This window comes from Urtica dioica, chromosome 1 (genome assembly GCF_054948205.1).
Source record: "Urtica dioica subsp. dioica isolate 48M chromosome 1, U.dioica_male_clone48M_v1_H2, whole genome shotgun sequence".
NCBI classification, from domain to species: Eukaryota; Viridiplantae; Streptophyta; class Magnoliopsida; order Rosales; family Urticaceae; genus Urtica; species Urtica dioica.
The window spans coordinates 14197448-14213356 of NC_142756.1; the positions used below are offsets into that span (position 1 = coordinate 14197448).

Sequence of the window (15909 nt, forward strand, 5' to 3'; positions counted from 1 at the left end):
TAATATGAACTCAACTACTACGGTCCATGGATCGCCTGTTATTTATTATTTGCGACGATACCTATTTCATACAATTTCTGTCTACTAATAAATCTTGGACAAAACAACAAATGTAGTCTTAGGTTGTCAAAATACTACAACTGAGAAAGTTCATTTTCAGAATTGATGATACCAAATTGAAGAGTGAATAGAGATGACAATAATGGTTTACACTTATTTATCATGCACGGAACGTAGTAACAATTGTTGAAAATTTTCTATTGTGTTTAGCTGCGATAAATGTGATGGTACCAGCCACTGCCAGAGACAAACAAACCGAGAAGTAATCACACTAAATATAAAACCCACAAAAATCAGGCATCCTTAACCGGAATGTATATGCTATTATTCAATAATTAAAGTGGAAGAGTAATCAATGATTACCTTACCACATAAATCAATGAATTGAAAGGAAGGATAATTTTGAATTATCTTGTCGTTAAAATCAATAACCTAGTGGGAGCATCCTAGAATGGATCCTTGTCACTCTCATCAACAATAAACTTTCCTTGAATGGAAAGACATGATCTTGAGATATCACTCTCGATCAAACTAACTTGTCTGAAAGTTATTAGCCCATATTTAATAGATCTACATGTTAAGCTATTAGCTTAAAGGAATAGAGAGATCTATAAAACGATTAATGAAATGGTTTAAGCTTTAATAAGCTATAAGGTAAGGGATTGAGCCCTTAAGGACAGACACTATCATCAATGATACTCTTCTTTCTGATTCCACGAACCACTTCGTTTGGGATCTTCAAAATTGAAGATGAACTGTCCTTTGAGGATGAAGTTCCAATAACATAAAGACATGGATCGAAGTAATTATACTACTAAAACTTTTGAAATATGAAAGGTAGATCCTAAGTACTTAACAAACTAATCATGATTGTACATGGATGTTTGTTATAATCAATATTTTGAGAATGATCGATAAGTGTAGCTCCTAAACAAGTGTCATGAATAAAGTTATTACTATTATAGTTCTAGACCTCATTATGACACAAGTAAATTGACTGAACTAACTATTTCTATAATTAAATTTAGAAACGACATGCTCGTTCCATTATGTCTCAAACATACTTATTGATATAAGGTATGAGCTCAATGTTGAGGCTATTGACATTGTCTTTAAAAGGACTAATAATTAGACCTTAGACAATGTCGTATTTCCGAGAATAACTACATGTGTTGTAAACACTGTAATTTCTGGAAATAGTGAGATACTTAGTTATTTAACTATAGTAGATCCTTAAAGTCATGTGTATATATTGAATATAAACACGAAAAACAAGGATGAACTATAAATAACCAAGTAATGGAAATAGGTCAATAAATTCTTATTTAAACACGTTCAATAAATCACACTATAGTAAGTAGTGATGAGATCAAACTATGCAATGGTGCAACCTGTTTTGGCACCAAAGGGATGTACACCTTGATAGGGAGACTTGTTATCTTTAAATATAAAGTCTGGTGTATAATCTAAAGGTATGCGAAGTGTTAATTTGTTCTAAAGTAAATTTATTTACTATGAACAATTTGACTTGACCTTAAATGGTAAGTCAAAGATCACTTGCAAAAATGCATGAACTAGAATAATATGAAAATGGGACATATGTCAGATCGACATAAATAATATAGTATAGATAAAAGTGGGAATACATATGATGGGAATCTCAATCCTGGGTCAAAGTCTAAACCGTCTATAATGATGGCAAAGAATTAAATTGGCTGAAGGAAACTTATCTTCTCTGGTCAAAGTGGGAGATTGTTGGGAATATTGCCCACTTGAAGATAATGAGTAAATGATTACTAAATTCGATAATAAGATTACTTTATTAGCATTATATGATGTGGGTTGATTTCTAAACAATTAGAATCAATAACAACTATCTTCCGTAGCCTCCGTATTAAACTAAGTCACGTGCTGGGCACCTGAGTTCGGGCGGTGAGCTAAAACGAGGTCGATGACTGATATACGCCTGGAAAGCTATATCTAAAGTCATATATGTGGAACACATAGGTGAAGGCTGATCACTATGTGGGAGCATTCTACACTTGTGGTAAGTGTACGACTTGGACAGGTCTTGGTTGTAGATGTGTCATTTAAGGACCGTTACGACACACTAACCGAGGCCGCTATGATGGTCACAGTGAGACTTGATCTGAATCCTGAAGTGATCATGGACACTGGGTCATGTTACTGAGCTCTTTGACTCATTCGCTAAAAAGTTATCCATGCTAATCACAGCTTATGTCTTGGGAGTCTCTCAGAGCATGATTCGAGTGGGAAGTGATTTACAGATACGGAATCCAGCCTTCCTGAAAGAAGGTTAATGTTCACTCACCTAAGGGTTGATTCCAGAACCGATAGATTGCTAGCACTTTCGAAGTAAGTAACGTTCGAAAGAATCTTTCGCTGGGGAAACAACAATGCTTAGGGCTGATATGTATAAAGAGAAGTATAACGGAAAAATTGACTTCTCTTTACACGTGTTGAACCTGGAGGATCTTGATCACGAACTGACTATATCAGTGGACACTCGTCACGATGAGTAAATATAATTCTAGTATTAAAGGAGAGTTCATTCTTGGCTTACAAAGTGGAGTATTTGACCAAGATTAGACGAATCGATGGAAAAACGGAAATGACTATTTCGTCTTTTTCATCGGATTTGTTAAGCTTCTATTACTAGGTCCATAGTCCCTGATTCGGCTCTGATAAAGGCGGATAAGAACTTTCGTATAATAATGTTTATCATTATTAATCTCACTTGCTGTAATTGTGATTGACAGCATTAATTCTGGAAAACGGGTATTCGCAGAATTAAATAAATATTTATAGTAGAATTGTTTATTTATTGTTAGATCAAGTAAATAATCAATTATTAATTATTTGTTTGTTGTTGGACCAAGTAAATAAATAATTGATTGGGTTTTAAGCAATTGGGCCTTGCACAAAATATGAAAATCGGATTTGGGAATTTTGGCATGGAGTTGCGCAAATTTTCCTTGGCCGTGTGCCTAAAATCCGATTTTTATAATATTGGTATTTACCAATATTTTCTCTTTAGTTGTTTAAATAAAGGAGAGAGAATAATATAAGATATTGTCTTTTATTCTCTCCTTATTTAAAGGAAAGTATTTATGAAAATATATTTAAAGGGAAATAATATATTCTCCTTTATTATCTCACTAAATAAAATATTCTCTATTTAAATAGAGAATAATATCCCATAGATATTGATCTGATGGATGAGAGAAAAAGTAGGATTCACTTGTTGAGATCCAAGGGCCTAGATTAAATCCTCTAGTCTGAACACAATAAAAGGAAATAATATATTCTGGAAGGTTCCATGAATATCTCCTTTTACTACTATAAATAGGGGTTCATGAGAAAGGCAAAAAAAAGGAGGATTTTGACCTAATAATTTATGGTTCTCCCCCTTGGCCGTGCGAAATTTTCTGCATCTCCCCCTCGGAAATTCGTTTCCATTCTTAGTAAAATAAGAGCGAGATTTGAAACACCACGTTTCTCATCTAGTGAGATGAAGACTGTGCCCACTCATCTTTCTTATTCGTCTCGGAGATTGCGTTTCGGAAGACTAAGCTGTCATCCTCGAGTCCTTCATCAAGACGACGCTAGGAGTACGCGATTGGTTTATGAGCGTTCTGCAGCTGAACCGAAAATCAATGTAAGTATTCGTTTTTCTTCAAATCGGTTGCTTGATAAATATGCTCTCGTGAATTAAATTAATTAAACATAACTAGATCTTGTTAATTATAACCATAATTTAATTAGCTTATGATCAGCGTAATTAATTATTTTTCCGCATTAATATGGTTATATGGGAGAATCATCTTCAACGAGTGACATCAGAGCGATTGTTCGTGTCTGATACGCGCTTGATTCCCCAACAGTTACAACCAGGACTACTATCCACCACCAACTCTAGCTCCCGACATGGTGCGACCATTTTCAAGTTATCCCCTCCACTCCATGTCTGGTACTTCAACTCAATATGAGTACGACTATCACTTGTACAGATACTTTCGTGCACATGATCATTACATGAGTTGGTATGATTACTATATGACCGCTGCATACGGTCGCTATCCAAAGTATTATTTTTATTTCTTTTATGTTGAGTTTGAATTATGGTATTTGGTGGATTGTGTTGAACTTTACCATTTTGGTTTGTACTATTGAACTTAGTTTTTGTTGTGTTTGTAATTTGGTAATGTATTGAAACATTGTACACTATTTTTAATTTTATTAATTTTATCCTACGTACTTTGTATGTTTTTTGTATATTTCTTTTCTGGATTCCTCTCGGTAAATACGGTATTTGACGGTATTCCACAACGGTAATGGTAAGTTCAACGGTACCGATTTCCTTTTTTCCTGTTTTCCTCGATTTTTCTTTGCGATACCAGTGGTTACCAATAAATTATAAACCTCAGAACGGTAACGGTAACGGTATTTAAATCATTGCTCCAAACTATTACGTTAGTGTGTGTGTGTGTTAAATCTTTGTTAAAAAAAATAAAAAAGAATGGAACTAATAAGAGTTTATAAAATTCATGGTTACAATTAGTTTTGTGATGAAATCTCATTATTAAAGCCAATGTAGAAACTTGATAATTAAAATTATTATTTATTAAATAAGAGTAAAACATTGTCATATCAATTAATTCTTCGTTTTGGTATTATCATTCTGAAAATGAACTTTCTCAGTAGTAGTGTGAAACATTATCATCTCGTCACCTGGATGATACGTAACGCACCTCATAAAAGAGTATCTCATTGAACTTTATTGCGCTTGCATGCATATAGGCCTTAACAGTTACAAACATGCATGCACGTATTATTTACTCTGCTTTGACATTGTAAATTCTGACAATTAACTTTCTTAGCTATGCTTCTTCGAGAACTTGAATATAGTTCGTCAATATTTGGAAACTGTATCGAATAAGATTCTTATCACTTCTATCCCTAAGCAGTAAAAATAATCGTTTTTCATGGATTGGGAAACTCTATACGTACTATTTGATGGACCTTACGTTTTACTCGAGTTCAAGTGCCTTTTCGTTTCATTTATTTTTGTGGTTTGTTTTTCTTTTTTTCATTTTTACTTTCCAAGTTTCTCAAGTTTTATGGGAAGGAGCTGTTTACTAATTGAGCTAGCCCTCTCATCATTAATTTTTGTGGGTTTTATATTTAGTGTGATTACTTCTCGGTTTGTTTGTCTCTGGCAGTGGCTGGTACCATCACATTTATCGCAGCTAAATACAATAGAAAATTTTCCACAATTGTTACTACGTTCCGTGCATGATAAATAAGTGTAAACCATTATTGTCATCTCTATTCACTCTTCAATTTGGTATCATCAATTCTGAAAATGAACTTTCTCAGTTGTAGTATTTTGACAACCTAAGACTACATTTGTTGTTTTGTCCAAGATTTATTAGTAGACAGAAATTGTATGAAATAGGTATCGTCGCAAATAATAAATAACAGGCGATCCATGGACCGTAGTAGTTGAGTTCATATTAAAAACAAAACACAAAAAAAACAAACAAATTATGTGGCTTTTCAATGCATACTGGTTTATTGATTTAAGAAATTACCTTACATATCAAATTTTCAAAACTTGTTCCACATATATGGGCAACAAATTTTAATTCCGTAAATATTGTATTTTTTATTATTTTCAGTTTCATTGAGTTTTTAATATTGTTTACGGTTTTCATTTAGAAAAGTCCAAAATAATGGAAGTCGGTATTTTTGAATGAGCATTAAAAACAAATATTAGATGTAAAAATAGTTTACCAATACATGGTAACGTAATAATGGTATTGTTTACCATTATTACGATTGATTTTGTAAGAATAGTTTGAGGCTCAAAGGATTTAGTGACGTATGGCTTATATGATACGTTTGCATTGATTCTTGCAAGGTAACGTATCAACTATCAAGTATTAACGACTAATTTTAATTCATGATATCAGATGCACCTTGCCAAATGATTTACCAACACATGGTATGAGAACATAAATCGCATCAAGAAAAATGATAGATAAAAGGGCTAAAGATAAGAAATTATGCATTAATCACGCACGTATACATAGAGAGTAAAAATTCGAAAAACCGAACAACATCGTACTACAGATATTTTGAGTCACTGATCCGGTCTAAATGATTTTTTTTTTGTCCTAGTTCGGTCATGTCAGATTTTTTGGCATGATTAAGCATAGCTTGCTTTACACATTAGCTCAAACAACAAATAAATTTGAAGATTTCAAACAAAAACTTTTGGAGAGAGCGAGCGAGATCCGCAAAATTTTCTGGTCACAAGAAATAATTAGAGCAACAAAAACAGAGTCGGTTTCGCAGTGTTTATCATCCCCTTCCATAAGGAATGTCCTTTGACTGAAGCCATGTCGGCCTCAGTTGACTATCCGGGGCTTCTTTCTATGCTTTAGATCGCTGATATCGGTTTTGAAATTGATTTTCGGAGGGCTCGAAAAGCAAAACGAAGCTGCAACGGCCTGTTCAACCCAATAACAAAAATCAACCAAAAACACATCATTACGATACTATGAGAGAAAATTAAGGCACTTGTTTTTTTTTTTAATTTAAACCAACCCTGATTATATTCCCTAGTGAATTCATTAAAAAAAAATACCCAATAATGAAATTCCACATTCTACCAGCTATATTTTATTTGCCAATGGCATTTACCAAATGTTAATTCAAATCAAGTTTTCTATGTTTAGTTAAATGAGTTTTACCAAACAAGACAAAAGCCAAAGCATACCGATAGGATACTGAATCTTTTCATGACTCACAACAAAGGAAATAAAACATATTACAAGCGTTCGAGTGGCTTAACATCCCAACAAACTATTAATTTCTAATTATGATACTACCCTTTAGGTCCTAACACATACCTGCAGATCAAGGCGATGCACGTTGAAGGCGTCTTTCATGGCGTGTGAGTCATAGCCTATTATATAGGTCCTATACGCTTCTTTTGCTGACCTGTTCAGATGGTAGTTTTTGGCCACTGATTTCTCCTGCATCAATCAAATTTATGAATTTTGAAACCTATGTTGAAGATTCTTTCTGCAAATAAACTTTCAAGGGTAAAGTGAGATACCAGTTGAGACTTGACATTTTTAAGCTTCTGTGGAACTTCATACTCTCTTACTGAAACTTTTGCTTTCTGAAAATATTCCACATCGAAAGACAGAAATGGGAAGAAAATTAAATATTCGTAAGGTTCGTGTAGAGATATAGATCCATGGAGAGAAAAATATAGGCAAACATAAAGATACCCCGAAGATCGTGTTTCAACTCTCACATCATACATAGGTTTTTGATCACCTTTTCCCCTTGATAAATTTCAGCTAAGTGAATTATCATATATACCTTGAGATATCGAAGAAATTTCAACTCTTGAGGAAGGAGAAACAACAACGCCTTTCCTTTGGCATCTTCACCGCGAGCTGTTTGACCAACTCTGTTAATGTATTCCTAAGAGCCGAGATTCACACAGTTCAATTCATGAATACATATCGGAGAAAATCAAGTCGGAAAAATATGTTAAGCGGTGGAGTTTTAAACTTACCAAGGGATCAACTGGAGGGTCATATTGAACAATCCAGTCCTGCAACAACAGAATAAGTTATCAGAAAGATAAGATGAACGCTTGAACAAATTCTCAAATATTGTATAAGAATTGTGAGTCAAGACCGTATTGAAATCTAGTTTAAGCGATCAAATATCGGTTACAAAAACTAATTTGAACAAAAAAAAAATAGACATATACCAGAGCAGGTATATCCAATCCCCAAGCAGCCACATCGCTGCAGAGCAAGATTCCTTTCTCTGCCTTGCAAAAATTGAGAAAGGTCGTTGATCTCTCGGTCTGATTTTGGTCTCCGTGCATATCAAGGCAAGGCACTTGGTTGTATTTTAGAAGCTCGCTATAGAACATCACAGCTTTATTTGTGGAGAAGAAGACCATCACTTTTTTGGACTGGTTTTGCTTTAGGAACGAGTATAGAAGTATAAATCTCTTTTCCGATGGAACGACACAATAACCTTGTTCAATCCCCTCCTTGGTAACCTACACAAGGCCGTGAATTTTCTTTTACTACTTCAAATTCAAAGTTTAAACGATAGCATTAGAAAGATTTGTTGTCCATTTACAACAGCCAAACAGAAATATAGGTCTTGAACAAATGCCCGGCACTAAGAAAAGCCCTAAAACAAAACTAAGATTGAGAAACCAACACCGTTCGTATTCAATTAACACGAACATTTGCTTCAAATTCAAAGCTCAAACGATTCCAACGTGATCACTGTTAGTTCCTTCAAATATCAAATACAGGAACATACAGAATATCTCCACACATCCAATGATTATAAAAGGCTCAATCGTTTTCAATACAACGCCAGTAAAATGAAGGATTTGCGTAACAAAAATCATTTGATATTACCTGAGTCTTGTCTTCTTCTTCTCGAGGCTTTTGTGTGTCTCGCTGAACCTTCCTCTTCTTATCCTTCTTCTTCGAATCTTTCACTATTCTCTGTTTCTCCTCCGTTTCCCTAACCGGAACTCGCTTCCGCTTCTCGGCGGAGCCAGACGACGGAGAGGCTGTCATATTGACTTCGTCGGCGGCACAAATTATCAAAAACCCTTAAACCCTGCTCAACTGAAACACCCTATGCCTTGTCTGCATTTTTTCATTTAGATACCCTACAAAACTTCAAATGAAACGTTTCGTAAACAAAAGAGCACGTGGCTGACGCTTGTTCTCATGTATTTATTATATATAAAAAAAAATTGCGATTTGAGAAATTTTATTAGGTGAGCTTAATAATTTGATTAAATATCAAGATTAAACCTTAATTTTTAAAAATATCAAAAAATGGATTTTTGTACCCAAAACGGATAATTTTGCCCCTCTGACCAATATTTGAATAAAATTTCCCTCTCTCTCTCTATCTCACTCGAACATTTTCTCTGACCAATATTTGAATAAATTTTGATGATTATTTTTTAAATTAAAAAATAAACACTTTAAACCTCATAAATTAGATAAATCTTGAATATATTTAGTTTAGAAGTTGTTAAATATATATTGTTCATTTTCGCTATTTTAAAAATATTTGTGTATAGAATTCAACAATAATTAAGAAGATAGCCTTAGAACAATATTTTGTAGGTAAAAACACTTATAATGTCGCACTTTTTATCAACAATGTCAGATAGCTTCATCAAGCGGGGGAATCCAACGATTTTGTCTTGTAACATAAGGTCGGACCGGGTGCACATCTCTAGACACCAAACGAAACTCGTCAAAGTATCCTACACGTCAGTTGGAGTACCTATCGCATCTTGTATTTAAGGTTCCACACACTCCACATCAACACGGAAAAATTTCGAAATAATGAAAAGGTAGAAGAGATTGAACTTGAATTAGAATATATAGTACCTCATCAGCATAAGAGTATCAATTTCCAACATCATGGAGTTTTTCATATTTGGACACTCCACTTGTAATTCCATAGAGCATGAGAAGTAGGCACTTTCCCTTTAGTACAACGAGCACAATAAGGATCGATCTTTATTCCTCGCTCCACAAAATTGCCAGTAGTAAGGGTTCAATCTCTCTCCACTTTCTATAGCAAGACATTGATCTTCGGGGGAAATTTAAGCTTACATACCCCTTTTCACCACTTCTTCGTATTCTAAGGTGAAGACGTCTGGATAACCGTAAAGGATTCACAATTAGTACGATAACCACTTTTCATTGTAATCTCCACCATTCGAAAAATGCCACACAAGCTCGTTCGCTGCTATACATCGTTTTCACAAAGCAAGTTTTGAAAGAGAGTCATATTTCAATCACCCCAAGTGAGCTTTGAACACTTTTGTGACATCGAGGATGAGTATGACATTACAAACGTGAAAACCTCTAGTTATTGGAATCCACCTATCACATTTAGCATCCACCGAGAGCCCTCCTCGATTACTTCGCGACCAAAAGAGGCATTTCCAATGATACTCGAATTCGGATAATAACTAGCTTTGAGTACTCAAGCGGCCAAGGAGTTAGGAAACCCAAGCATTCTCCATACGCTCTTGACAAGAGAATCTTATTGAACCAATCCAAACTCCTAAATCCAAATCACCTTCGACTTTTCGAACACAAAATTTAACACAATTTCCCAATTGAACTTCTATTTTTCATCAGCGCCATTCAACGGAGCTCCACAATGAGATTTTTTGGGAGTTTGGAGCAAGACATCACATAGCTCAAAAAAGATTGGATAACGGCCTTAAGAATAATCTCATTCCCGACCAATGAGAAAAAGGTGCCTTTCTAAAAATAGATCAAAAAAAATACTACACATATTTTTCCTCTCTCTCTCTCTCTCTCTCTCTCTCTGTGATAATTTTGATTATAGTTCTCTTCATCAAAACACTTGACGTTAATTTACACTGTATTTAGTTTGATATATTTGGTTAATATATGATATTGTGATTTCTGTATTTATTTCAAGGGCATTATAACCAATATTTAGGAAATAATTGGAAATTTGCCACCATGTTTTATTAACTGGGGTAAATAAACACTAATACTCTTTTTTTTTTAAATAAAAATCTATTATTAATCACAAACGTTCTTGATTAATTACAGACTCTATCGAAGGAGGAAAATCTTCCAACCAAACGAGTTTATATATAAAGAGCGTAAGTTGCTAACTGGGTTGCCATGTTGGTTTCTCTATAGATGTGAGACAACTTTACTCCTGGAAAGTTAGATAATAAACTAGATATATCAGACAAAATGGAAAGTTAGACAATAAACACTAATACTCTTAATATCCACTTTCACGCTTATGTATATGCCTACAATAGTTTTAAAAATAAAAATAAATTAAAGAATGCAATTGATATTTATTACGGTCCAAAAAATTGAGGTTACAGTCCTTAAACACACAACAGTATCCTTATTCAGTTTCAATTAAAAAAAAAAAAAAAAAAAAAAAAAAACCACACAACAACAACAACACTGACAGCTGCTGCTCATTAACTATTATTACCAATTATTAACTATATACAATTTATAAGAGAAATAACTAGAAATCCAAAGTTACTAAAGAAACACTGAATCTGTAAATACATAAATTATTAACAATTATTATTTATACGTGATTTAGAAGGAAAAACATAAAATCATATTTTAATGCAGAAACTAACAAAAATTAGCAACTATTATTACCGATTATTAACTATACACTATTATAAAAAAAAAAACCCTAACTCGGGACCACAACCACCACTCGACATAACCCAGACAAAACATAAAGTTTGGGACCACCACAAACTATTATAAAATACAAAATCGGCAAAGCAATAAGCATGGGACCACCATTACATATAAAACCTTACTATAGTCGATTTTGCTCCTTTCATTCTCTTCAGACGAAGCGCTCAGAACTATTTTCTTCGCCGCCGTTTTACCCTTCGTTTTCGCTTTGGATTTCTAGGCTCTGGTTTTCTTCTTCGTCGGAGATTTCATCTCCACGATTTCAATTTTTGTTAGGAGAAAATGAAGAACTTTTTGGGGGTATCATTTCATTATTATATCCTTATTACTTCATTATTGAGTAAAATTACAAAACTACCCATGACATATTTTTCAAGAGACGAGTACCGTCAATACAAGTTAACAGAAGGAGCTCATCGTTACATTGTAGGATTTCAAGTCATGTGATGTACGTTTCATTTATTATGGGGTAAATCGTTACACACGGAGAGTTGAGGGGACAATAGCGTAATTTATCCTAAAATTAAAAAACTAAGCGCGCTATCACGGTCGACTAGCTCTCTGATTGCCACGTGCCCGCCAGAGCATCACCAGCACTCTCCACGTATCCACGTCCCAGCTTGACGGTGTGACACTTCAAATCATCATTTTACTTCGATGGAAACAACCAAAACCCTCTTTCTCTCTCAATGGAAGTCCCAGTAGGTTTTGCGGCACGGCTATGGAGTTTCATCTCCTTCCTGCCTTTCTTCTTCTCGCTCTTCACTCTTGGACTTCTCAAAGGTACTAATTAACCACCTTTTGTTTTTACAAAAAGATCAAGAGTCGCACAGTACAATGTTAATATTAATAATTTCACAGCTGCAATAGTGGGGCCAATAGTTTTATCGATCATCCTCGTCGGAAATTCTGCTGTGATCATCGGACTCTGGCCAGCACATGTGATCTGGACTTACTACTGCGTTGCAAAGTAAGCTTATTCTTAATCATAAAAATAAATTAAATAAATTATTTTTTTGGTAATTTTTTTTCTTCCTTTTTCTTTTTTTATCTTTCAGGAGCAAGAAGCTAGGACTGGCTCTGAAGCTGGTTGCTCTTGTAGCCTTGCCGGTTCCTCTGATTCTGTGGCCGGTTCTCGGGATTCTCGTGAGTCTTCTCGAAGGAATCGGGTACGGCGTTTTCGCGCCTCTCATCTCCACCTTCGAGGCACAAGGCCAGGGTTTCACTGAAAAGCTATATCACGACTTCGCTGTATGTGATTTGGTGACCATTTCTGTAGATGTTTCTTTGTGACCACATTATATATATTGAGTTTGGATTACATAAATAGGACGGTACTTGGTCCACTGTGAAAGGAAGCTTAACGGCGGTGACAGACCTGGTAGATTTCTGCTTCCACTCGTATTTCTCTTACATGGACGAGCTCATCGAACAAATACCCGCTGACGAGAAGCCTGTTGACATACAGTAACCACTACTTTACTATTTTTCTCTCTATTTTCCCTTGATGCCATGGTGTACTGAAAGAGTAAAAAAAAAAAAAAAGAGTAAAACCTGTGATGCAAGCAGTGACGGAGCCAGAATTCGAACTCGGGGGCATATTTGATAAAAGTATTACATGTTTTTTTTAAATTCAGGGGTGTGTAAGAAATATTTTGTTTCAGGGGACAAATATGAAAAAATCCTATATTTCTGGGCTAAAATATAAATAATAAAATAGGGCATATATGCCCCTTGATCGAAATTTGAATTTGTGGAAATTCTTTTTCTTATTAATTTCGGATTATACAACTAAAAAAACAGCTTTTAGAAGCGACAAAAGTCGCTTCCAAAAGCCAAAAAGTCGTTTTTAAATGACTTTTAGAAGCGACTTTTGTCGCTTCTAAAGGTTAGTCTTCTAAAGGTCCGTTTTTAGAAGTGATATGTCGCCTCTAAAACCGCTTCTAAGATAAGAATTTGGCGCCGGAACTTGCATTGAAATATAATAAATATTAGAAAGAAATATGCTAGTAAAAGACTGTCCCTTGTATGTGAACAGTTTGTTGAAGTTGCCGGGGTGTGTGTTGGCGTGCGTGGTTGGGGTTGCGGTGGACGTGCCGATGATAACTGGGGTGGCGGTGTGGAAGAGTGGGTACATGCTGTTGAGGGGCTGGAAGCGCCTCTTCGAGGACTTGATCGGCAGAGAAGGCCCCTTCTTGGAGACCGTATGTGTCCCCTTTGCCGCCCTCGCTATCCTTCTTTGGCCACTCGCTGTCATCGCCGCCGTGCTCGCCGCCTTCGTCTCCAGTTTCTTCCTCGCTCTCTACGCCGCTATTATCGTCCATCAGGTAACTAATAATATTTCTTTATTCAATGCATTACCCTTGATTAGTAGTAATTATTGAAAAAACTTAATTTCTTGTTTCATCGTCAAATTCCGGTTATTTGATTATTTTCGTGCCTTAGGCTATAATTTATTTTCAATTTAATCCCCAGGTCATTTTTTATTTTGGAAAATTTTGTTTCAAGCTCAATCATTAGAAGTCCAGTTTTGGATCAAAGTCATGGACATGACCAGTTATTCTACTATTAGATGGTTATAAACCAGTTTTATAATTGATTGATTATAAGAAGAGGACTTGAATTACAAAAAAAAAAATTAATAAAAAAAAATATAAAAAAAATAATTCAAGGACTACATTGACAGAAATTCAACTTTATGGACTAAACTTCAATTTCCATTCTCCAGGAAGATTCACTTAGTCTAGGGTTTGCTTACACGTTGTCGGTGGTCTCGCTGTTCGACGAATACGTAAACGATATGCTCTACTTGAGAGAAGGGTCGTGCCTTCCGAGGTATATTATATTACAATTTACAAGTAGTGCTAGGGAGTTTTATTTTATTTGCCAAACATTTCCCATTTCTAGTCTCGCTATATAGCGCCTCGATTCATGCGTTTTGTCCCTCGGGACAGCTAGGCCCAAGTACCGCCGAGATTTGAGCCCCGGTTCCGTCAGAAATGGGAACGACGAGTCGAGGAATGGCCGAGAAGTCTCTCGGGCTTCGAAGCTCGCCTCGGAGCCATCGAGAACCTTGAAATGGCAAATCCAACAGTACAAGCCAATGCAGGCAAAATACACCGCACGTATTTATCTATTTACAAAACTACCCCTTTTCTTGTAGTGCAAGTTACCCAACTATTTTGCCAGGTTTGGGACTGCTTGTTCAAATCTTGCGAGGTGAACGGAAGGAGATTGATTCTTGACGGCCTGATCGATCTCAAAGACGTTGGAAAATGCATCGTGGCCGGAGATTGCAAGAAATTGAGCGTGAAACTCCCCGCTTGGGCTATACTAGAGTGCCTCCTCCGATCAGCGAAATCCGACTCCGCTGGACTATTAATCTGTACGTTGATCCAATACCTAATACACATTCCGCATGTAGTTTCAATTATTTAGTATTTCTTTTTTTGTTATGTTCAAATAGCCGATGATGCGGAGCTGACTAGGACAAACGGGCCGAGAGACAGAGTGTTCGAGTGGTTCATCGGACCTTTGCTGGTCATGAAGGAGCAGATAAAGGCCCTCGATCTTGACGAGAGTGAAGAGGCTTGCCTTAGGGAGCTCCTGATTCGAAGCAAGAACGAGCGGCCCGAGGATTGGGACGAAACTCGTTTCCCATCCGACAATAAAGTCCGGAGAGCTCAAGTGCAGGCAATCATCAGAAGGTATACTTACATTGACAAAAAAGAATTTATATATTAATGATTTCATTACTATTTTGTTCTTGTCAATGCTTGAAATGCCGTGCCATTCTGGCAAATATTTTTTTTCTTTTTAAGATAAATAAACAAGATTTATTTTATTGGAAACGGCTAAATTTCCGGATTGGTATAACAACAAAATTTGTCACTAGTATTATAAACAATTGGTTTGTGTGTTTTTGTGTGTAAGATTGCAAGGGCTTGTGGCATCGGTGGCTCGAATACCGACTTTCAGACGGCGGTTCAGGAATTTGATGAAGGTATTGTACTTGGAAACGCTTCACGCCGCCACCGCCGGCTCGACCAATCAGATCGGTGAAATGCCAACAAATGGCGACATTAAGTTTTCGTTTCAGCAAGATGATAGAGACATTGATGATATAGTATAAAAGAGAAGAAAAGAAACGACTAATGCATGCTTGTTTGAAACGAAACATAAAAAATTTGCCAATTTTTGTGGGACTTATTACTGATCAGATCCCTATTGAGCGAAATTTTTGGAATTTTTATTTATTTATTTATTTTTCTATGTCGGTTGAAGGCACGCACGAACATAGTTAATTTTGCGGTAGGTTATGCTTTAAAGTAGGACATAAACGACAAGTTATGCCATTGGCGAAAAGTGGTTTTTGGACCAATGTCGATGACGTATCGGGCCTCAGATCGATTTTGCTGGTGTAGTCTGGTATATCAATGATTTATCGAGGTTGTACCGATAAAGTTATCGTTACTGATGCGATAAATCGATAAATACCGGATTTATCGAGAGGTAT

The 15909-nt window shown here is 35.7% G+C and overlaps 2 protein-coding genes across 2 annotated transcripts; one reads left to right on the top strand and one right to left on the bottom strand.

The window, feature by feature from the left end:
* Positions 1-6103: 6103 nt before the first annotated feature.
* LOC149407372 (DEAD-box ATP-dependent RNA helicase 27-like) lies at positions 6104-8836 on the bottom strand. Its single transcript, XM_089613199.1, has 7 exons — positions 8553-8836; positions 7880-8179; positions 7679-7717; positions 7480-7584; positions 7208-7273; positions 6999-7124; positions 6104-6596 (listed from the first exon to the last, which is right to left on the bottom strand). Exons 1-7 carry the CDS (start codon positions 8715-8717, stop codon positions 6495-6497), a joined length of 903 nt encoding a protein of 300 aa, XP_089469325.1. The 5' UTR covers positions 8718-8836; the 3' UTR covers positions 6104-6494.
* Positions 8837-12041: 3205 nt separating this feature from the next.
* Positions 12042-15676, top strand: LOC149407373 (putative membrane protein At3g27390). The gene is made up of 10 exons (XM_089613210.1): positions 12042-12176; positions 12255-12363; positions 12452-12644; positions 12724-12860; positions 13432-13720; positions 14122-14228; positions 14352-14502; positions 14583-14778; positions 14860-15100; positions 15327-15676. Exons 1-10 carry the CDS (start codon positions 12083-12085, stop codon positions 15523-15525), a joined length of 1716 nt encoding a protein of 571 aa, XP_089469336.1. The 5' UTR covers positions 12042-12082; the 3' UTR covers positions 15526-15676.
* Positions 15677-15909: the final 233 nt, after the last annotated feature.